Source organism: Mesoplodon mirus (assembly GCF_964341445.2).
Source record: "Mesoplodon mirus genome assembly, chromosome: 4".
Classification (NCBI taxonomy): domain Eukaryota; kingdom Metazoa; phylum Chordata; class Mammalia; order Artiodactyla; family Ziphiidae; genus Mesoplodon; species Mesoplodon mirus.
The window spans coordinates 29,698,188-29,721,555 of NC_138979.1; the positions used below are offsets into that span (position 1 = coordinate 29,698,188).

Below are 23,368 nucleotides of genomic sequence, written 5' to 3' on the forward strand. Positions count from 1 at the left end.
CTGGGTAGAGTATCCTAGGTTGCAGGTTTTTACCTTTCAGCACTTTAAATGTATCCTGCCATTCCCTTCTAGCCTGCAATATTTCTGCTGAAAAATCAGCTGATAGCCTTATGGGGGTTCCCTTGAATGTGACTCTTTGTTTCTCTCTTGCTGCCATTAGAATCCTCTGTCTGTAACTTTTGCCATTTTAATTATGATATGTCTTGGTGTGGGTCTCTTTGAGTTCATCTTGTTTGGGATGGGACTCTGTGCTTCCTGTACCTGGATATCTGTTTCCTTCTTTAGGTTTGTAAAGTTTTCAGCCATAATTTCATCAAATACATTTTTATCCTCTTCTCTATCTCTTCTCCATCTCTTCTCCTACTGGAACCTCATAATGTGGTTGTTAGTGTGCTTGATGTTGTCCCAGAGATCGTTTAAACTGTTCTCATTTTTAAATTTGCTTTTCTTTTTACTGTTCTTCTTGTGTGATTTCCATTATTCTATCTTCCAAATCACTTATGTGTTCTTCACTATCACCTAATCTGCTTTTCCTTCCTTCTAGTGTGTTTTTCATTTCACTTATTGTATTCTTCAATTCTGACTGGTTCTTTTTTAAAAAAATATTTTCTAGTTTCTTACTAAAATTCTCACCATGTTCATCTATTCCTTTCCCAAGTTTAGTTAGCATCCTTATTACTAATGCTTTGAATTCTTTATCTGGTAAATTGTTTATGTTTGCTTCATTATCTGTTGTGAGCACAAGTCATGTATTACCCCAGGGTGTGCTGGCAGCTCTCAGCTTTTAGGAGGAGGGGCTGAAGATGGAGGGGTGAGGGCTGGAGCCAGGTGTGAGCTGGGCTGCCCCTCTGCTCGATGGCGTCAGCACCCTGTCGGGGCCGGGCCAGGCCCCAAGTTGCTGGAGCAGAAGCCCTGAGGGTCAGGTCCAAGCCGGCTCCATTCCCTTTAAGTGTATATTTTCCACGCTCCCCGCACCAGTCCCTTCGCCCCAGCAGTGCTGAAGCAAGAGGTGCCTGTGTGGGCTCTCAGCGGGGTTGGGGGGTTTGGCCCTGGACAGAGGTCAGGGCTGCTTCTGACTCACCACCTGTGTAAGCGCTGCTAGTGGTTGCCGCCACCCCAGTCAGTCACTGCTTTGGGTCTGAACTGCTCTGAGTCTCACAGCTGGGCCCTCTCCCCATCATGAAGCAAGCGGGACTGGAGCGGTCGCTTGGCTCAGGCTATGGGAAACCAGCAGCTGCTGGAGCAGCCCTTACTCCACCCTGCATGGGAGCAAGCCGGCGTGCACACTGCTCACCGTGGAGCCCAGGCTTCCCACAGCCCTCCTGTTAGTCCATGTGCCCTACAACCAGCCAAGGGCACTCATCTTCACTGTGTCAGACCCCAGGACCAGGGAGCCTGATCTGTGGCCAAACCGCTCACTCCCCAGGGCAGATCTCTGCTCCTGTGATCTCCCTCTTCCTCTGAGTCCCCTCTGTGGGGCACAGCTCCTGACCTGATCACTTCTCTTCTTGCCCTATTCCATGTGGCTCTTTCTTATAGCCCCAGTTGTACAGGAGTCTTTCTGCCAGTCTCCAGTTAGTTTTCAGTGAGACTTGTTCCACGCGTAGATGTAGTTTAGATTTGTTCATGGGGGGAGGTGAGCTGCACATCTTCCTTCTCTGCCATCTTGATCTCCTCAGAACTTAAGCTGAACTTTGGGTGAAGAGCAAGCTGGAAGGGGCTGGTTCATCAGGCTAGGATTTGATGGCAGGACTGTGCAGAGCATCTGTGGGGTTGGCTGGGAAAGGGAGAGCACCGGAGGGAAATACCCGGTAAACAGTAGGTGTCTACCCTGTGCTCAGGTGGTCTCCCAACAGGCCAGTATGTGCTTTTCCCACCAACACACCGTCACTCAACATGCTCCTTTCCCTGTCTCGTGCTTCTGTTTTCCTCTAGGCATCCCCTCAGGGAGCAAACTGGTTTTGAGTTTATAAAATGCTGAGCAGCTGCACAATTAGCACAAAAAATACCTTTCTCGTAGTTTTATTATTTTCAAGGAGCAGTCAGCATGTTTTAGCACCAAAAACGCTCAGTAGTCAATAGCGGGATGTGTTTTCATATATTTATGTTCTTTACAGCTCCATGTGCATAAACGAGTCATGTGTTTCGTGGGCTGGACAAGACTGCTGTGAGCTGGTTGGGTCAGGGTGCCCTCTGGTTTGATCAAATGTAGCGAGCACCACCACCAGGAAGAGCGGACTTAGCAACTCGTGTGTGACTCATTATAACTTTTCACTTGTTTGCTGTATTTTATTAAAACTTTAGTATTTAGCTCTTTTAGGAATGATGGCTTGGTCAGAATATTAGGAAAACAACAGTTTCAGAAAAATTCAAGGGCACAAATCAGCATTTTGGGTACGTTCGAGCTTGTAATTTGGAAAGGCTGTTGCACGTCATAAAGATTATTTGTCCGAGGTACTTGGCACTTGGGGAAAATGCCAGACTAGCAATGGCTCTTGAATCTCTGACATCAGCAATTTAATTCCTGTTTTAGTGATAAGCTTCTTTCTCATATATTTTGGATTCTATAGGTCCTATGTTCTCTTGCTTTGTTTTATCTACTGTTTCATTTCGTCTTAGACACTTATTTTCAAAAATACGCTAGCAGTAAGTATAGTCCTTGGGGGCTTCCCTGGTGGCGCAGTGGTTGAGAGTCCGCCTGCCGATGCAGGGGACACGGGTTCGTGCCCCGGTCCGGGAAGATCCCACATGCCATGGAGCAGCTGGGCCTGTGAGCCATGGCCACTGAGCTTGCGCGTCCAGAACCTGTGCTCCGCAATGGGAGAGGCCACAACAGTGAGAGGCCCGCGTACCACCAAAAAAAAAAAAAAAAAAAAAAAAGTATAGTCCTTGGGACCGACACGCCTGATAAGAAAAAATGTCTCATTAATGGAGGAAGATGCTAATCAGTGGTGGTTTTGGCCAGCTCTCACTAGGGTAGACACCTGCAGAATCCGTTGTTGATTGAGTTAATGAGAGCCATGTAGATCAGGGAGGTTTCCTGCCCCACAGATGTGAATAAGATTGCAAGAATCTAATTCTGGACCCAATCAGAGCCAAAACCTTGTGAGAAGGGGCCGGGGACAAGCATGTGTGCGCGTAGTGAAGGATTTTATATTACTTAAATGAGTATTTATTTGTGAGCAGAGGAAACGTCAAGGTGAATGATACGAAGTGCTTTCTTCTTAAATTATAATTATAAGGAAATAGAAGACACACACAGATGCGACTGTGTCTTCACAGTTGAGTGTTCAGCTCTACCTGTGAAAGCATTCTGAACTTCCCTTTCCTTCTCTTACAGGCGACATCACACAAAAAGGATATGAAAAGAAGAGATCGAAATTGATTGGAGCCTACCTGCCCCAGCCTCCAAGTACGTAAACCTTGATGGGTAGCATAATGCATCCCATTTTAAGAGTTAACTGCAATACACGAGAGAACAGCTGAGCACAAGTCTTCCCTCAGTCCTCAGTCTGCATGCAGATCACGCCATTGAGGTGGCACTAGGCACATCCTACTCCTTTGTGTGACTGCAGGATATTTTGTGAATTTAGAAGATACATACGACTTTTCTATAAATGTGCCTAATAAATTTAATAGGTACTGTATTCATAGAGCTGCAGTAATATGTTTGATTACTTTAAAATGGCTATAATCATAATAAATATGAGAGCATTTATGGTTTAAACATGACTTTTGTCTTAGTTAAATTTATTGATAATGGTTTAAATTAATCCAAGGTTTTCGTTGACGTCATTGGTGGGGGGTGGAGGGCCAATCTAGAAATCTAGAAAATGATGTAACATCCTGCCTGGTATTATAAAATCGTAAAGGTTCGTTGTTTTTTGAAACATGATTGTCAACGTAATGGATTCTTCCCCAAGTACAAATTCTGTTTAATTCCAGCGTTTTCACGTGTGCAAGTGTGTAGAATTTCTGCCCTCGAGCTGGGTTCTGTACATTTCAGGGAAAGGAAGATGATACTGGGCTGCAGTTGTAACACTCCGTTCTGATGTAAGCTCAGTTCAGCCCGAGGGCAACCTTGAGAATTTTCTGGGCATCAGGAAAGGCTTAAAGCTAACACAAGTCCTCCAGGAGGAAGGACAGCAACAGAAATGGACTCTCCAGTGTTCACTGTTGGAACAAATGTGAAGCTCTGCTGAGCCGCTTCTGCTAGAAGAGGTTCAAGTCTGCATGTGCAGGCCCAGCGCAGGCCCACCGGCTCTCCGGGCTGTGACACAGCCTCCAGTGCTGTGGGCGCAGAAGGAGTGTCCCCACCTGTGGCTCACATTCCAGGACACTTAACTTGTGTGTTGAGTTTCTGCTGCTTTTTTAGCTTTGTTTGGTTTTGTGTGATTTCTTTCTTTTCTCGGTACTTAAGAAAGTTAACATAAAGATGGACCAGCTGTGCAGGCCTGCCTTAGCTGACGGCCTGGTTTTTCCTGCTGTCTAGTCTGTAAAAGGAAGAAGCTCTGCGCTGTCTGAGTGGATGGAAAATAAGTGTGTTGTCTAGCTGACCCCATGTGTGAGAGACTTCAGAGCACACGTGGGCAGACGACTAGATGTGGTCTCCCCACTTTCCTCCTCTCGTGCTCCAGCAGAGCTGTTGTGATGAAATCCTGTCTGCACGTGGCCCCTCCTGGTCTTGGAGGAAGGCTGGTGGGGAGACTGTAGGCCCTTTGGGTTGCTAGATTTTATTGTCCGTGCCTTACCAAACAAAAGTGAAACAGAAGCAGTTCTGCACCTTCCCAGAAGATGGCTCTGGAGCTGCGACAGTGCCAGGAACATGGCTGACCCATGCTGCTGAGCGCTGAGGGTGGCCCTGTGTGGCGTGGTCCCTTTGATGTTCTTTGTGCTGTTCTGCATGGGGTCGGCCGCTCTGCTCGGTGCTGTAACAAATTTAAAAAAAACTAAAGTTTGAATTAATTAGTTTTTTTTCAACTTGTTACAGCAGCGAATGGAGCTGCCGTGGTCCGGTGTAGACTGCAGCACAGTGAAGGAGCCCCGAGAAGAATGCTGCAGGCTGGCAACATCGGGGTGTGTGACATCCGAGACGCCGCGGTCAGAGAGCGGGCGGCCAGCACCGCAGGAAACCGGCCACTGTTTTACTTTCGTTTCGGTGAGCGCACTTAACTGAGAGAGAGAGACACACACACACACACACACACACACACACACACCACACGGCAGGACACGTTTGCAATGGACTGTCCACCTAATGCCTTTCTAAACAGAAGTGAGGGCTCAGCCTTGGGGGAACATAGGAGGTCCTGTTTCTGAGCCCCTGTTCTCCATTTGAACTTGTGCAACTTATCGAGGCCACAGTGCTCCTTGGGCAAAGGGCTTGTCACAGACCCCGGACTGTGATCATCCTGCTGACTTCAGGGCCCAGTTTTTGAGTGTTTTCTATTAAAATATAATACTCGGTTTTTACAACCGTATTTTTGCATTTGGAGCACCACTTACAAAACACTTAAGAAAGAAGAATGCATGACAGATCATACAGTTCTTCCTAAAATTGTTGATATTCCGCTAAACTTTGTCTCATAGCCAGAGACCTGGGTGAAGGATGAACTCTAATGAATCCTGGCCTCTGAGATCTGCTTCAGGGAGTAAGGTCTGTAGCTCCATGGTATTCCTATCTCCAGAGGGCAGTTATGGAGTTTTGAAATTGAAAAATTGAACCAGTTAATCGTAGAGTGTATTCTTAGAGGTCGTGATCCTATTCAGAGGTCAAAATTATTTTAGTGAGCAATATTTTGAATATAAGAAGCCCAAAAAGGTGAGTTCAGTGCACCTTTTAGTACAATAAGGAATAAGCATTTATAAGCTTCAGGGTTTTACCTCAAATAAAAGGCATTGTTTGAGAATCAGGTACAGACACTAAGCTGTTACGTCACAGTTGGCCCCCAGGATCTTAGAGGAGGGAACCCAGCCAGGTCTCTCCGCTGTGGCTCTGCCCTCCTCTCCATGCCAGCCTGCTGATGGGCGTGATGCCTGTCTGTGTGGGGAAGAGCGGAACGGTGGTAGGCGGGCGGTGGAGTTGGGCATTAGCTGCAGGGGCCCCGTCGCAATTTCTGTATGCTTCACTGCTGCACCTGTGGATGTGTGAGGCTGTGAGAGCTGCTTGGGAACACTGCTCCCTGGCCCTTGTGGCCACGCCATTCCCACTGGGAAGGAGAAGGCAGGTTCACCCATGATGCTGGGATTGGGCGACCAGATGCCCAGGTAGTTTTGCATTTCTTATTGCTGATCTGTATTTCTGAGAAGTTGCCCTGGGTGAATGGTCACTCGTATAAGACTGTCTCTGGGAAGCAGTAAGGAGAGCGCGTGGATCTAAATCAGAGAATTCTTTCTTGACTAGGTCAGTCTTAGACATGACTCTTTTGGTGTAGGATCTTTATGAGAAATATCTTGTTTTCCTTTTTAGTTACCCTTATCCTGCCATACACTTTTCTAAAAGTAGTTTGTGTTTTGATGAACTTTACTTCCTTTTTTTTTTTAACATTATTTTTATTTATCAGAGAAAAAGTTAAGACTTCTCTAGAGGGACTTCCATGGTGGCGCAGTGGTTAAGAATCCGCCTGCCAGTGCAGGGGACATGGGTTCGAGCTGTGGCCCAGGAAGATCCTACATGCCACAGAGCATCTAAGCCCGTACAGCACAACTACTGAGCCTGTGCTTTAGAGCCCATGCTCCACAACAAGAGGACCCACCACAATGAGAGGCCTGCACACCGCAACGAAGAGTAACCCCCATTCAACACAACTAGGGAAAGTCTGCACACAGCAACAAAGACCCAACGCAGCCATAAATAAATAAATAAATTTATATATTAAAAAAAATTTTTTTAAGACTTCTCTAGAAAGTATTCTAAAGATATTTCAAAGATACTTTGGAGATTTGTTTGGGACACACGATTATGAATTAGGATGGCTTCCACAGCCTTCAGCAACAGCTGAGCACCGTAGTCTGAGCTCCCAAGCATTACCCCATCCCAGGCAAAGTGCTGGGGAAGCAGGTTTTTTCCTGGTTTTCTTCTCTGCACAGAAGTGAGTGACTGGGGAACCCAGTCAAAGATACGCTGTCTTCAGGGAGCACAGTGTTGAATGCTCACCTGAAGCTGGATGAGGGAAAGTGTGCCAGAGCTAGAAAGAAAAAAGAAAATTATGTATTTAATGAAGTAAGGGGTCAGAATATATAGAAAATCATTATCAAAGAGAAAATACTATTCAGGAGAACTTATTTGGTTCTAGTTCTCTTGCAGTTTTTCATTAGTCTTTGAAACTATGTATTTTTCATTAGTCTCTGAACCTGATAAAATTTGTGAAAATAGAAGATAAAATCCACTCTCTACCACTCTCTTCAGGGATATCTTAATCACGTGGTGTTAGCTTCTATATGAGTCTTCACTGCTTTCATGACAAGGCCATGGTGATGTGAGGTAGTAACATTCCAACATTACCATAAATAGTGAAACTTCCTTGACCAAATAGTCCCTCTATTCTCATGACGCATGTATTGGCTAGATATTACTTTCCACGTGATTGGCATCAAATGTTTCTGAGTGGTGAGTGATTTGTGTATAGATCCAGTCTTCTCCAAGCCCAGCTCGCCTTTCCTCCAACAGCAAGCGGCTTGTGCTCAGTTACAAGGACTTACTGTGACTGTGTAGTTGAGAAAATCTTGGTGAATTCGGCTTCTGTGACCAGAGGTCAAGTCTGTCTGTTTCCTTCCTGCTCTCTGGGGATCAGTTGTGGGATCCATGTGAACAGCCTCCTCAGAGAGGAGCCTCTTTTGGTTAGGACGAGTTTATTGTCCACTTTTGCTCTTCTGGAGAAGGCAGACGGCCCCACCCGGAGTACAGACTCGTCTGCATCAGAAGAGCTTTACGGATAGCAGCCTGACCTCCCTTCACCTCCTCCAGCCTACATCCGATGTCACACTGCATGTGAGGCATTCTGTACGTGCTTGTGCCCTCTGCCTGTACCTGTGCATCTTTTAAAGCTCAGTGTGGTGTCACTTCGACAGGGATTTCTTCCCTGATCCCTGGGGTTAGGACAGGCCATTGTGTTTTATATTCTCCAGAAAGTGAAGCTTACTGGCACTGCTGTGGTTGATCGGTTCTGCTTCTTCACATTAACAACTGCTCTGCTTCTCTGTGCCAGGTGCACAGTTTGGTCTATATTTTCATCCTGCCACAGAGTTTGTCTCCCAAAGTGCAGCCCTGACTTCCCTGGGCACAGCAGTGTGTTGCCTATCTGACCTGGGTTGTAGGGACACAGAGCTGGTCCTGGGGGACTTCTTCGGCCGTGCCATTTGTTCATGATGGATGGGGTATAGCCTGCAAGGTTAAATGCCAGAAAAGGAGAAATATGAGTCGTTAAATCAGGGTGTCCTGCGACTTAGCATGAATTCTTTCCAGACTGAGTTGCTACAGGAAATGAACTTTCATCACCTAAAGGTAAATGACCTGTATCCTAGGTAAGCCCTGGTCATGATCTTGATACACAGCTTGCTACTCTCAGTTGTCTAAGAAGTATTCTTATTTTATCACACACAGCTGGTGATTATTGATGGGTTTCTTGTTCTTTTTGGTGGTATGAACCAATCAGATTCCTCCCCCAGACACTAGTAGTTAACGGGGAACAGCTGAGCCTCTCTGGAAGGCAGAGCTGGGCATGGAACAGTGAAAGTGGTGTCTACTTTGGATCTGGCTCATATGCGTTTTTGTGGACAATCTACAAGGAAGACGCAGAAATCTGAAGCCCTGTTCCTGACCATATACTCTCATTGCCTCCGAACTTACCTGCTGAGCAAAGCCAAGTGCTGGGATGTGGGGATGAGACATAGATGCACGATGGTAGGGGCTCTCGTGAAACCCTGAACTCCAGGTCATCTATACTTTTCCAGGCATGAGTCCCTACGAAAATTCAAAAATGAATAGGAAAATGGTTTGCAAATTTATACTGATTTATTGCAAGGCTTCATGCTAATGGAGGGTAAGGTAGATGCAAGAGTGACAGTAATGTAAGAATCAGGCCAGCATGGTCGGGGAGATGTTACAGTGCTGATGGTGGAATTTCTGTCTATTTTGTGCTGTTCTCATTTGTGTCAGTATGAAGTGGAAGTAGTAAATTTCTCACCTGTACTACAGTTGTACTGTTTATTTTCTGGCAAACTCCTTGATGGCACTTAGTTAGAAATAAGTGCTGTTGCTTGAAGGAAAGTATAATTAGGTGCTAGAAGAGAATGGGACAATTCAAAAATGGTTTTTGTACAAACTTGAAATATGGAAAAATCCTTGTCAGTTTTACCAGCTGCCTAAAGCATGTTTTCACTTAAGTGAGAGCCCTTTGGGTGCCCAGTGAGGTCGAGGGACCCTGAGATCCACAAATGCTGTGTGCAGGGAGCAGAGAGCCTTGAGTCACAGTGAGGGTCCTGGGAGTAGCACTCACTCCTGTATTAATGTGTCCATGTCTGCACCCCAACACATGTGGGAACCGAGGTTCAGAGGCTGAGCGATTTGTCCCATTATGCAATTAGTAAAAATAAGACCAGAGTTTGAATCAAGATGTTTGTTTTAAATCTTATATACATTTTTATGCAGGTTATCTTGTATACATCCTTCATAATTTCTTTTAAAAATATGTTGAAAACCAAGGTTTTTCAGTCTGAATTTAGAAATACTTTTTCTAGAAGGTGTCTATACTGCAGGTCTTCTGGCCTGTAGTGCACCATTGTGTCTGGGTGAATGGACCAGCCTCTGTGGGCCTTATTCTTAGGTTAATAGGAGGATTATTTTGATGTCTAGTATCTAGTTTACCATAGCGTTAATGAAATAACTGCATTTATTTAATAATCTGAAATTGGTGGATTGTTTAGGTGCCAGAACTATATTGTTAGGATTTTCTTTGGGGAACCTTTCTTTTTTTACTGAAGTAAAGTTGATTTACAATATTATGTTAGTTTTGGGGAACCTTTCTTAAACATGTGTTAGAAGTAATTGATTGAAGTTCTAATAAAAATGGCTTATTTCTCTGCTTTCTCTACCTTGGACTTAAACAAAGTTTTTACATATGGAGGGGAAAAAAGCATTTGTAGGAGTGAAAAACGATAGGACAGGGCAAAAACTTGCGAAGAGTGTTTCTGTGTGACAGGAACCTGGAGGCATGAGTGGGAGGTGGCTGGCGAGGAGGGTGTGGCGGAGGGAGGTTGGCAGTCAGGGAAGGAGCCTAGGGCTCGGTTCTGTGGTCCACAGGGTGCAGAGACATGAACCAGTCAGAGCCCTGCTTGGATTGAAGAGAGAAACTGACATTCCGGGCTGTAGTGGCCCTGGTGGCAGAGAGGGTGCTGGGAGTTGCAGGTGGCGTGTGACTGTGAAGGCGCCCGGGCAGGACTGAGCGCTAACCCTGGTGACCTTTCTAATCTTGAGGATAAAGTGTAGGGTGGAGAAGAGAGGAGTCCCGGGGGATGGAGATGTTTGAGGAAGTGGAGAGGTGGGGTGCCATGTGCAGAAGTGTGAGGTCCCAGGAAGGTGCCCACTCAGCAGCGGGACGAGGTGTGTTTTACTCTCTCCTGTGCTGTCCTTTTGTTTCCTCTTTTCCTCTTATGTACCTCTGGTCTCCTTCCTCTGATGAGGAGTTTTATTTACAATCCCTGTGGCAATTCTAGAGGAAACAAAAGCTCACTGAGATCGTCATATATGAATTGATGAGCTGCAGCACTCTGCACGAGCCTTGAAAATTTCACTTACTGGTCCAGCAGTGCTTCCTGAGACCCTCCTGTGAGCCAGGGGCAGCACTTGGCCAGAGGCAGACAGCCAGTCAGTCATTGCCTTCTCTGGGCTCTTAACCTGCCCCTGTTCCAAGCAAGGATCGATGTGTGCACACGTTCATGTCACACAACCTCAGCAGTTTTCAGCTGCTCTGAGTTTGTTCCTGGGCAGCAGTCTGGAATTGTAGCAGTTTCCATCTCTCTTTATAAGAATGCTCTTGAACAGTAGTTTTGTGGTGAGATCACAGAAATACCTCTTCATGGATTCAAAGTACCAGCTGGACTCGGTCCATGTGACCAGTGATCATTGCACCTGGAATGCAGCACTGAACAGCACGTAGCCTCCGCTTCAAGGGCCTGACCTCTGCTTGGGCTCTGAGTGACAGCAGGTGCCCAGGAGCACCAGGAAGGGATGCCCATCACAAGTGGAAGGGCACTAGTGAGAGTGGCACGCACTGCTTGAGTTCCAAGACCCAGTTTTGGGCCTGCATTTTCTCTCAGTGAAATGGCAGAAACTTATCTCATACGCCCGTGTTAATAGATTAGTAAACATGAAGTGCTTGCACCAGTGCTGTAAAGCGTCGGCTGTTCCTGTCAGTCCGGCTAAAGATGGGGAACTGAGGCTCAGGGTCAGGTCGTGATGGCAGCAGATGGGGCTCCAGCTCCAGAGCATGGCGGTGACCCCAGCGCATTTCCCCTCAATTTGTGTGGGATCTGAAGCTAGTGGTGCTTAATAGATGTTTGTCGGAGAAGAGATCCAGTCTTGATCTCTGTCTCATTTTTGCCTGAGGGGAATTTTTTATCCTCCTTGCATTGCGTGTTTCTGGACAGTTACCCCACCTTTCTTGGGACGCCTCACCTTGTGTCATAGACACACTGGTCATCTTGTGGCTTTCCTTTGAGCTAGTTTTCAGTCGTGCCTGAATGTGAGACCTCAGCAGTGCTGAGTACTGTGTTGTAATTATGTGTTTCACTAATTATTTGTGATTAGCCTTACTAGGAGGGAGCCCGTCCCAGCAGCAGCATGTGGTCAGCTCCTCTTACTGTGGGTCATGGGCCCTGGGTTACTACCCCGGCCTCTCTTGTGGTACCAGGTCATTCTACTTTGGAGTTACATATGTGACTGAGGTACCTTTAAGCTACCTCAGATTTCATTTAGTGAGGTCAGATAAAAACTAATGATTGAAATGTGCACACTTCTATTTTAGTCTCTTTTCATGTCCTATTGCTGGTGACCTGTTGAAGCTATTCTCCTTTTGTCTAATTTATTCATTTCTTTTTAAAACTTGGGTGGTAAACTCTATTTTTCAGCCTGTGAGAGTAAATGTTCACAGTGCTTGTATGCAGACTTAGCTTTCTGAGGACAGATGTGTAGGGACTGCAACAGGTGAGCACTAACCTACAACTCTGTATAGCTGGTGTGTAAGTGCTATGACTACACTTCCCAGAGGAAGCATATGACAACCTAGGGACCTGGAAGGGGTCAAGGTTGAAATTAATTCTAAAAAGCATATTTGAAAGAACTAGATGGGTAACTACTGAGATTGAAAGCTAAATGTGTGTGTGTGTGTGTATCAGGCACTGTTTAACCTCAGCAGCTCAAAGGTGTACATTTTAGCTCTGCTTCTTCCCAGAGCTGCACTACGATGTCAGTAAATGGATAAATTATAAATCCCCAGGACAAGAGAATGGGAGAAATAGTGATGTGTTTTTAAGCTGTATAAAGTAGATAATTAGAGGGACCTTATTTAGCCAAGGGGAGGAAGGCAGCAGATGAAGGTGCTGATGAAACCACAGCGGGGGGTGGGGGTAGGCATGGCATCTAGGGAACAGGCGATCCACATCCTCCCCGTTCTGCCAGAGATGTTTGCTCTCTGGAGAAAGGGAACTAAGAGCCTCTGGAGTTGGGGACACCTGGCAGTACTGCACCCAGAGGCCCTCAATCAGAGCGCACGTGCTGGAGAGTGAGAATAGCTCCAGCTAAACACTGAACACTGTGTTTAGTCACAATACAGGAGACCGGTCCGTCTCTTCTTTGGGTAAATGGAACAGCCCAGGTAAAAGACCTACTGGAAGTAGATCTGGTGATGCCCCTGCCATAGGAAGAAATGCTTGCTTGCACCTCCTTCAGTGGGATTAAAGAAAAAGTTATAAAAGTTGACACAGGAGGAAAGAAAAAAAATAAACAGATTTTACATAAAGATTATAGTATCAGAATGACATTTAATAATTTAACTTCTTGACAGTAATTGACAGGAAAAGCAATGAATATAAATACTTTTCAAATAAATATATTTATACAAATAAATTAAAAATTTTTAAATTTACGAATAATTTTGCTTAGAATTCTAAGGTTCAATATGAATGTAAATACCAGGTAACTACTGTTTTCATTATGAGACTTAATAGTAGTCTTTGATTTCATAAATTCTGTGCATCTGTTTGATAAAAATACAAAGTAATTTTTTAAAAGATAGATTTGAGACAATAGCTGGAGGAGACTTGGAGCTGTGAACAGTTCAGTGACAAGGACTGTTAATTAGCAATGTTAATACGCTTGCTAGATGAAAAACCATGGAACCTAACCCAGGCCTGCAGTGCAGGTGTCTTTTGTACAGTTCTAACATAGCAAACGTAATATGTAGGGCCCACAAACATTCCATTAAAAAGTGAGGTTCAAAAATCACCAGCATAAGAGGGATATTAAATCTCAGGGATGAACAGCTAACTCTCATGGAGCCATCACAGAAGACCAGGGACCAGACAGTTTTTTGCTAAAATTGCTCTTTCTGGTTTACTTTCTATTGAGCATTACTAACCCTTTTCTGAAGAAGCAACAATTAATCTTTATACTCAGAGCTCAGAATTACTTTATTTCTGAACTGTAGTGATTACATCTTTCCCGTAGTACCTAGATTTATCTAAATTGTGCCTCTGACTACTCTAGTTCTGAATAGGTATCAAGATTGTTAAAGTTAGGTCAGCTTTTGGCCAGTATCATTGAATCATTTTTATCTGACCATGTAAACAGTTTTGGTAATTCTTCAAAGCCATATTGAAATACAACTTGTTCAGTTGTTTAGCATCAAATAGAGTCAGATTGCAGAGAGTTTGAAATTTTGAATGAACAAAGATGAAAGTTTATGCTCCATCCTGGTTACCTGGATTATATTATTAAATATCCTTTAAGACTTATTTGCAGTTGCTTTTAATGATAAATGTAATTTAAAGAATTATTGCTTGTAGCTTACTCTACATCACGGCACATGACATAACAGGCATTTGTGATGTGAAGGAGCCTGTTTCTAAAGGCTGTAGTGTTGGGGCTCTGAGTCGTGCCCTATCCCGGATACTTCTTCCTTTCCTGTTCATTGTCCAGGATGTCCCAGCCCTCCATGCCCACTCCCCTGTGTGCTTCAGCTTGGCTGTGGGAAGGCAGAGAGTCAGAGATTTATTCTACCAAATGATTTGTTTTGCAAAGTAAGTTAACTCCAGCTGCCAGTAAACCTCTCCTTACTTTGCCGTTTTCTTCATTAACCCAGGAGTGGATCAAGCTTTGCCTCCAGAGCGCCGGGCTCCAGTTACTCCTTCCTCTGCCTCTCGCTATCACCGCCGAAGGTCCTCAGGGTCACGAGATGAGCGCTATCGGTCGGGTAAGGCACCAGGTGTGGGGTCTGTAATATGAGTGATGGTGAAATGAACGAGTGGGCACATGTCTGCAGAAGCTGTGTGAGTACGAGGCAGTGAGTTTGGATGTCCTTGTGGTTGGTCATGTGGCCCACAGATGACACCTTATCTCAGACACAAATATACCCTCTAGGGTATACATTAATATTCAGTTAATAGTAATTCTTTATGTTTTTAAGATAGTTTCCATTATTTAGAATTTCACAAGAACTTAAAAAGTAACCTCTCATAAGCCAAATTTTGCTTATTTTTTTTAGGTGTTACTGTTTAAAAGTTTGGTTTTACTTTTCATAATCTTGGTTGCTAGTATTTTTTCCTTCTCTTTTAACCTCAGTGATTTCTGTTTTTCAAGTACAATTTTCAAAAAAGTAATAAAATTCTTAATAATTTGTATGTTCTCTGTTTATTATTTCCTTTGTGTTTATGATGTTGTGTATAAGAATGCTATCTTCATAATTCCGTTTTATTGCAGTCATCACCTGGGCTTGACTGGCTTAAATTTCTTTCATTAATTGAGCATCAGGAAACTTGTATTGTGATTAATGTTTTACTTTTTGAAAAAAGTTTTTTTCCCCCAACATCTGGATTAAAGTTGCTTTTTCCTGCTTCCCTAATTTTTTAAAAGAAAATTATCAGTAAGTGTTGTTGCTGGGACACCAGTTCAGGGTACATGTGGATTGCTCATGATGACAACCCAAATTATAACATTTATATATACCACTTTATATTTTGCAAAGTACTTGCAAAGGCATTATCTCACTTGGTTTTTATAACAGAAAGGTGAAGTACTTATGACTGTTTCATGTTGCAGAAGAGGAAGCTGAGACTGCAAGAGGAGAAGTAGCTCAGCCAGTTCATACCAAGGTGGGTGGGTCAACCCTGTGAGCCTCTCAGCGTTGTGAATTTTTCCATTAATGGGGGCTTGCAAGATAAACCACCACCCTTCCCACTAAGGAGCTGTGTGCCTGACTGCCTGGCCCTGCTCTCCTTTCTGGAAGGGAAGAAGGAGTAAGACAGATTTTATGGCATCAGAAATCTTCATCTGCGGAAGCAAGAAGAATGGTCTTGAGAAACTAGGAAGAAGCCCAGTGCAGCTTCACTGCTGGTCCTGACTTCTTGGCCCCCTCAGGCCTGGTGCCTGGGACAGTATGTGGGGGTGGAGTGAGGGCAGGAGTTTGTTCCCAAATCCACCTTCTTTTTTTCACAGGTATTTTAACTCCTAGCACATACCAAGAGCACATTGTACTCATTCGGGCATCTCAAAGGCCCCTTTCAAATAATTAGGAGGGTAGCACACGCATACGTGCTGTCGACTTGCTATGGAATGTTTCCATTTTTTCCTTTGTCTTGAGTGTGTTGTTCATTTTATATATCACACACACGTAGACACACACAGGTAGATACACATACATAGTCACACATACAGGAGACATACAGGTAGATAGCCACATGTAGACATACACAAAGATATATATGTAGACATGCACTTAGACACACAGGTAGACACATGTTTACTATCATCCGTATCTTCATTTCTCAGAGAAACTAGTCAAGTTCTTATTTCCATTTTATAGATGAGAAAATTGAAGTTCAGTGATTGTTAATGATAACTAACTCACCAAGTTAGGATGCAAATCTAGCTTTGTCTGACCCTGTAATCTAACTTCTTACCAGATAGAAGATTATATCTCCGGTCCATTCCTAACCTGTATTTTTTGTGTTAATTTTTTTAATTTAGATGGAAATTAAATCATAGTACAATCTATGTCCTACATTATATGTCTTTCCTAACGATGAAGGTGGAGGATTATATACCGTAAAAACTTTATATGGCCTTTGATAAGGTATATTGTCTTGTTCAAATCCTCCTAGTTATTTTGGGAAATCAGTAGGACAGGTGGTGGTGGTGTCACTGTTTTTCTTTTCAAGTAAAAGTCTGAGAGGTGAACACAGTACAGTAGGAGGTGGTGACCTCTGGGCCTCAGGTGCATCTCCACTCACCTGTGCACACTACCACCCCTCTTTGTGGGCGGAGGGGAAGACTCGATGGAGGGTGGTGCTAAGGAGGAGAATGGAGGGCGACGTCAGGGGATTGATTGTCACCAGTCCATAGGGTCATGGCCAGCACAGCCCTCTGCAGAGGAAACCAGACCCCATCCTGTCCAGCCCCTACCTCAGGCTTTAACTTTAAATCACTTAGTTCTCGTGAGCATCATCGTGAGGCAGGGGAAGCTCCAGTTTGCGTTAGTCCTTCCCAATTAGAACTCCAGACTTGGAACTCTCCCCACTTTGGAGGAAGCTGCAGAGAATTCCAGCAGCTCCTGTCCCTGTGACTTCGTTTCCTATGGGCGTCTCTCCAGGCACCCTCGTCCCACTTCCTCTACTTCTTTCTGGTTCCCTTCACTTGGTTGCCCTCAGAGGCTGTCTTCAACATAACGGCGCCCTGATTCTAAACGCATGTTAGCTGGCAACACTCCTCTGCTCAAAAATTCTAGCAACTCCTGTTGCTCTCAGAGTAAGTCATGTGGCAACAGTGACCCACCATGTGCATGGTCTGGCCTCCTGTCACTCCACACTCTCGTCTTGCACGTCGCCCTCCTCTGCAGCCACACTGGTTCCCTGAGTGTTCCCTGTTTTTGTGAGGCATTCTCTGACCACCCAATTAAAATGGTAAAGCACCATGCCATCTCATAGACAGTCCCTTCCCTTTCCATCCTGATTTGTTTGCATCCACTGCATCTGTTACCCCTGGCATGCTCTCAGTCATCTGTCTGTCCATCTACCTATCTGTCAATCATCTCACTATCTATCTGTATCTGTAATCTATCATCTGCCTTCCTACCTGCCTATATCAGTCATCTGTCTATCTAGTTAGCTGTCTGTTGATCATCTGTCTACCAACTTGTCTATCAGTCAACCATCTATTAGCTATCTATCATCTACCAATAATCTGTCTATCTGTAAACACCATCTATTTATCTACGTACCATCTGTCATCCGTCTACCCACATCTCTCTCCATCTGTCAGTCAGCTCTCTACCTACCATAAGAATGTAAGGTCCACCAGGGCAAGGATCTTTGCTTTGTTCATTTGTGTATGCCAGGCACCTAAAATATTGCCTAGTTAATGGTTTTTGAAGGAAAGAAGGGTGATGAAGGGAGAAGAGCACATTTGGGGAAAAGCAAGAAATTAGGTAGGAGGGGCCAGATTTTAAGGTATTTTGTATATGTGCTCAAGCATTGGACTTTATCCTGAAGATGCTAGGGTACCATTTGAAGATTTTAGTCAAAGTCATGTTTGGAGTAGTTGCGGGGTTTGAAGAGTACTTTGGTGGCCTTGTGGAGTATGGATTAGAAGTGGAGTATTTGGAAAGACCCTGAATACCTGAGATATTTGTTTAGATCAGTCAGTGCCAGTGAGACTTGAGATGTCTTTAGAAGATAGTAGCTTGAGGACGTGAAGGCTGAGTTAAGGCAGGGGTGTGTGAGAGAGGGGATTGGGGGTGACCCCAAGATGTCTGGGTTGTACAGTTGTATAGATGATGGTCTCTGGGTCTGCCTTTAGAGAATTAAGTTCTTCATTCGTAGGTTAAAGATGGTGGAATTCGCTTCAGCTATTCACTTACTAAGTAGAGAATACATGAAAAATTGTGCAGACATCCCTTGAAGTGTCATGTAAGATGTGAAAAATATTATGCCATATATACTATTTTAATTTTTTTTTAATTTACACTCCTCTCAATTTTGGATAAATAATGACTGCTTAATTTACATAAGGAGCAAACATACCCAGAGGATCTTTCCATATGCTTTTGAAAGCTCAGTTGGGTTCTTGTTTTCTATAACTGACACAGAACACCACCCCTCGTATAGGATGTCATCCGCCCTAAAGGAAAGCTAAGGAGGGCCTTTGGGTCATTCCCAGGGCTCATTTGGTAGTCTCATTTGCCAAGTTGTTATCTGCTATTTCCTGTTTTTAAATACTCTAGTCAGTTTTCTTAATTTAGACATTTCACTGATGTACTATATGTTACTTTCTCTTGGAGTTTATGCTCATATATTTTTTAAACTGTGGTTATGAAATCTTAAAAGCTTGTTTTGGTCTGTTGCCAGTGTCCATGTTTCAGGATTTTCTGGTTTATTTTCTCCTGAGCCAGCACAGAAGATTTAAGACATTTAAGAGAAAAAGTTTTGTGACTTTCAGGAGATTTTGCTTTCTAAAATTCTTTGACCACTTAATTTGAAGTGGAGTTACTTTGGTTGCTTCAGTGACCAAATATATCAGCCAAGAAGTAATTCTATTATCTTTTAGACAATTGACCTAATTAACAGTCGATCTAGTCAGCCATATAGCCACAGATTTAATCTCTCTTGGCTATATGTTTTCATTTCATTTCTAAACCCATGACCTTACATGGTAAGGAACTCCTACTAGAATTCTTTAGAATAGTGTGCACCTCTCTTCTTTTTAAATAATTTTCTTTGGAAACTAAAATTTGATTTGGAAAGTGAATGAATAGGCATTTACTGAATACCTAGAAAATGTCAAACTCTATATTGGATACTTTATTACTTTCACTTGACAAAGTCTAATTTGAGCTTTAAAAGATTCTAGCTGTTTTTTTTAACACCTTTTTCCCTCAACCAAAAACCCTGGAAAAGAAAAGCTTGAGACTTGAGTTGTTTGTATTCCAACCAAGACTGATTATGACAAGGAAGAATATATTAAAACTAAAATATAACATATGATTTCCTAATATGTTTTAAATGATTGTTTTGTCTATTTATGGGCTTAGGAACAGTTTGAAAAAAACCACATCTCATAATTTGTGTGCAGACATGGACAAGAGCAGCTGCCTTCTCTGAGTGCTGAGGTGTCCTGATCCACCCTTGTGCTCATTCCTGGTAGAATGTCATGGAGCCCTGTCTTCCTCTAGGACGAGGAGCTGAAACAGAATCCAGGGACCCTTGGGGGATTCAAGACCCTTTCAGGGATGTCTGTGAGGTCAAACCCTTTTCAGAATAACACTAACACATTACTTGCCTTTTTCATTCTCACTGTTTTCATGAATGTACGATGGATTTTTCCAGAGGCTCCCTGACATGTGGTGATGTCATCATTCTGACCGCCACTGGAATCTGTGATTGTGAAGTCTTGTGTTTTAAAAAGTTTTTCCATTTCCTTTCTAATATAGTAAATATCAAAGTATTAATCCCATAAGTAAAACTTCTAAAGGTTTGCAGCAGTTTTTGAGTTTAAAGTGTTGAACCATTACTACGAGACTTGTAAAAATGGCTTTTTTTTTTTTGTGGCATGTGGGCCTCTCACTGTTGTGGCCTCTCCCGTTGCGGAGCACAGGCTCAGCAGCCATGGTTCACAGGCCCAGCCGCTCTGCAGCATGTGGGATCTTCCTGGACCGGGGCACGAACCCTTGTCCCCTGCATCGGCAGGCAGACTCTCAACCACTGCGCCACCAGGGAAGCCCCCAAAATGGAATTTTTTAAATAGAAAATTGAGAGATAGTGTGAACTAGAAACTTCATCTTCTGAACCCATCCTTGAGACTGATTTTATGCTGATGACGAAGTCTGATTCATAGCAATGATCAGTTTCCGGGACTAAGGACTTTATCCTAGTATTCATTCATTCACAAACATGCAAATAGTTTTGTGTACTGAGCATTCTGCTGCGGACTAAACGTGAGGCAAAAATACAGAAAACATGTTTGCTTCCAGAGTTTATTTACCCTATAGTGAGTTCTTCCTTGACACTGAAGTTTAATTTTCTAGATTGAGAAGTTTTCTCTTTCTCTAGTAAACTTGACAAGATTTACTGATTTTAATGTGGTTCCTAGTTCTGTGATGACCTGTGTTCTCTCTGAACAACTAAATGTTTCATTAGTTAATTTATTTTAGTAAAAATCAGGAAGTAACATTTTCTTACTTAAATTAGAGTAAAAGAGAAGACTTAAATCAGACTGCATACTAAACTAAATATTCCCAGTGAAGGACAGGCTCTGTCTCTGCAGAGCTGCACCACCCAGCATGGTGGTCAGTATCCACAAGGGACCTTTTAAATTTAAATTAATAAAATTAAATAAAATTTAAATTTCTGTTTTTGTGCTTTACCAGCCACATTTTAAGGCATGTGGCTACTATACTGGGAAGTGCAGATATGGAAAATCATCACCACAGCAGAAAGTTCTCTTTCATAATGCTGTACTAGGCCCAAGGTTGTGTAAGAATGGAGAAGGCAGAAGATGCAGCTGAAGAGAGTTTTTTTTTTTTTTTTAACATCTTTATTGGAGAATAATTGCTTTACAATGGTGTGTTAGTTTCTGCTTTCTAACAAAGTGAATTAGCTATACATATACATATATCCCCATATCTCCTCCCTCTCGCATCTCCCTCCCACCCTCCCTATCCCACCCCTCTAGGTGGTCACAAAGCACTGAGCTGATCTCCCTGTGCTATGCGGCTGCTTCCCACTAGCTATCTGTTTCACATTTGGTAGTGTATATATGTCCATGCCACTCTTTCACTTCGGCCCAGCTTACCCTTCCCCCCGCCCCATGTCCTCAAGTCCATTGTCTACATCTGGGTCTTTATTCCTGTCCTGCCCCTAGGTTCTTCAGAACCATTTTTATTTTTTATTCTTTTTTAGATTCCATATACATGTCTTAGCATACAGTATTTGGTTTTCTCTTTCTGTCTTACTTCACTCTGTATGACAGACTCTAGGTCCATTCCCCTCACTACAAATAACTCAATTTCGTTTCTTTTTATGGCTGAGTAATATTCCATTGTATATATGTGCCACATCTTCTTTATCCATTCATCTGTCGATGGACACTTAAGATGCTTCCACGTCCTGGCTATTGTAAATAGAGCTGCAGTGAAGATTGGGGTACATGACTCTTTTTGAATTATGGTTTTCTCAGGGTATATGCCCAGTAGTGGGATTGCTGGGTCGTATGGTAGTTCTATTTTTAGTTTTCTAAGGAACCTCCATACTGTTCTCCATAGTGGCTGTATCAATTTACATTTCCACCAACAGTGCAAGAGGGTTCCCTTTTCTCCACACCCTCTCCAGCATTTATTGTTTGTAGATTTTTTGATGATGGCCATTCTGACCAGTATGAGGTGATACCTCATTGTAGTTTTGATTTGCATTTCTCTAATGATTAGTGATGTTGAGCATCCTTTCATGTGTTTGTTGGCAATGTGTATATCTTCTTTGGAGAAATGTCTATTTAGGTCTTCTGCCAATTTTGGGATGGGGTTGTTTGTTTTTTTGATATTGAGCTGCATGAGTTGATTGTATGTTTTGGAGATTAATCCTTTGTCAGTTGCTTCGTTTGCAAATATTTTCTCCCATTCTGAGGGCTGTCTTTTCGTCTTGTTTATGGTTTCCTTTGCTGTGCAAAAGCTTTTAAGTTTCATTAGGTCCCATTTGTTTATTTTTGTTTTTATTTCCATTTCTCTAGGAGGTGAGTCAGAAAGGATCTTGCTGTGATTTATGTCAAAGAGTGTTCTGCCTATGTTTTCCTCTAAGAGTTTTATAGTGTCTGGCCTTACATTTAGGTCTTTAATCCATTTTGAGTTTATTTTTGTGTATGGTGTTAAGGAGTGTTCTAATTTCATTCTTTTACATGTAGCTGTCCAGTTTTCCCAGCACCACTTATGAAGAGGCTGTCTTTTCTCCATTGTATATTCTTGCCTTCTTTATCAAAGATAAGGTGACCATATGTGCGTGGGTTTATCTCTGGGCTTTCTATCCTGTTCCATTGATCTATATTTCTGTTTTTGTGCCAGTACCATACTATCTTGATTACTGTAGCTTTGTAGTTTAGCAGCTGAAGACAGTTCTTAAAGGCCTGTTCGTCCCAAACTAATCAAGCTTGATAGCTTTGCCAGTCATTTAAACAGAAAATGACACAGTCAGGTTTGCATTTTAGAAATATCAGTGTAGCAGGAATGTATAGCTAGTTGGGTTGGGATGGGTTCCTGGTTGAAGCAGGGGCATGTTAAGAGGATGTTGTATTTCAGGTAAAAAAAAGTGAATCAATTTATGGGATGTACCAAAAGTGTACTTAGAAAGAAATTGATATCATAGTTACAAAATTAAAACTACTTATATTAGGTAAGCAGAGATCCTAGAAATTGAAGAAATAAGGATTTAACTTTATAAGTTAGAAAAGGAAAACTGAATGAGTTCACAAAAAGAAGAAATTAGAAAACAATGAAGAGAATAAAACGGAATAGAGGATATAGACTTGGTTTCCACCCTGGCCTGTAGTAGAAGCACAGAGTCATCATACACATCCTCACAAGAAAAAGCTTTACAAATGGAAAATCAGCAACCCTTCTTTGAACCATCAAAGAACTGAGGTCACTGGGCAAACTGCTGCCCCAGAATTGGGGATGGATAATGGAAACTTTGAGAGAAAGGCTAAAGACAGTGCTAGAAATCAAAAACACTGTAGCAGAAATGAAGAATGAACTGATTGATAGACTGAAGATAGAGAAGTCAGAAACTGAGACCTACATAAAGAAAGGAAGAATGTTGGAGAAGGAATAGATGATAAAATAAAATCTTTTGGTTTTTGTATTCTTAACTGATATTACAGATAAACATTTGTTCAAAGTAATAATAGAAACAATGTATTCAGTGATTATAGCCTGTGGATTAGTGAATGAATGACAGCAGTGTTACAGGCAGGAGGAATTGGGAATACTCTGTTATAAGGTATTCATAGTACCCTTGAGGTGGTATAGTGTTATTTGAAAGTGGACTTGGATTAATTATGAATGTATATTGTGAATTTAAGGACAACCACTAAGAACAGTTTAAAAATCAAATATAA

The 23,368-nt window shown here is 42.8% G+C and overlaps 1 protein-coding gene across 4 annotated transcripts in view; it reads left to right on the forward strand.

The window, feature by feature from the left end:
- The window catches only part of DIP2C (disco interacting protein 2 homolog C), a 359,412-nt gene that overhangs the window by 169,820 nt on the left and 166,224 nt on the right, over positions 1–23,368 (forward strand). For 2 of the 4 annotated variants that reach the window (XM_082617846.1, XM_082617847.1), the window contains exons 2-4: positions 3,341–3,412; positions 4,991–5,158; positions 14,358–14,468. In XM_082617846.1, coding sequence (XP_082473972.1) covers positions 3,341–3,412; positions 4,991–5,158; positions 14,358–14,468 — 351 coding nt within the window. The remainder of the gene's footprint in view (positions 1–3,340; positions 3,413–4,990; positions 5,159–14,357; positions 14,469–23,368) is intronic. The other 2 variants (XM_082617848.1, XM_082617849.1) reach the window with 1 other exon arrangement.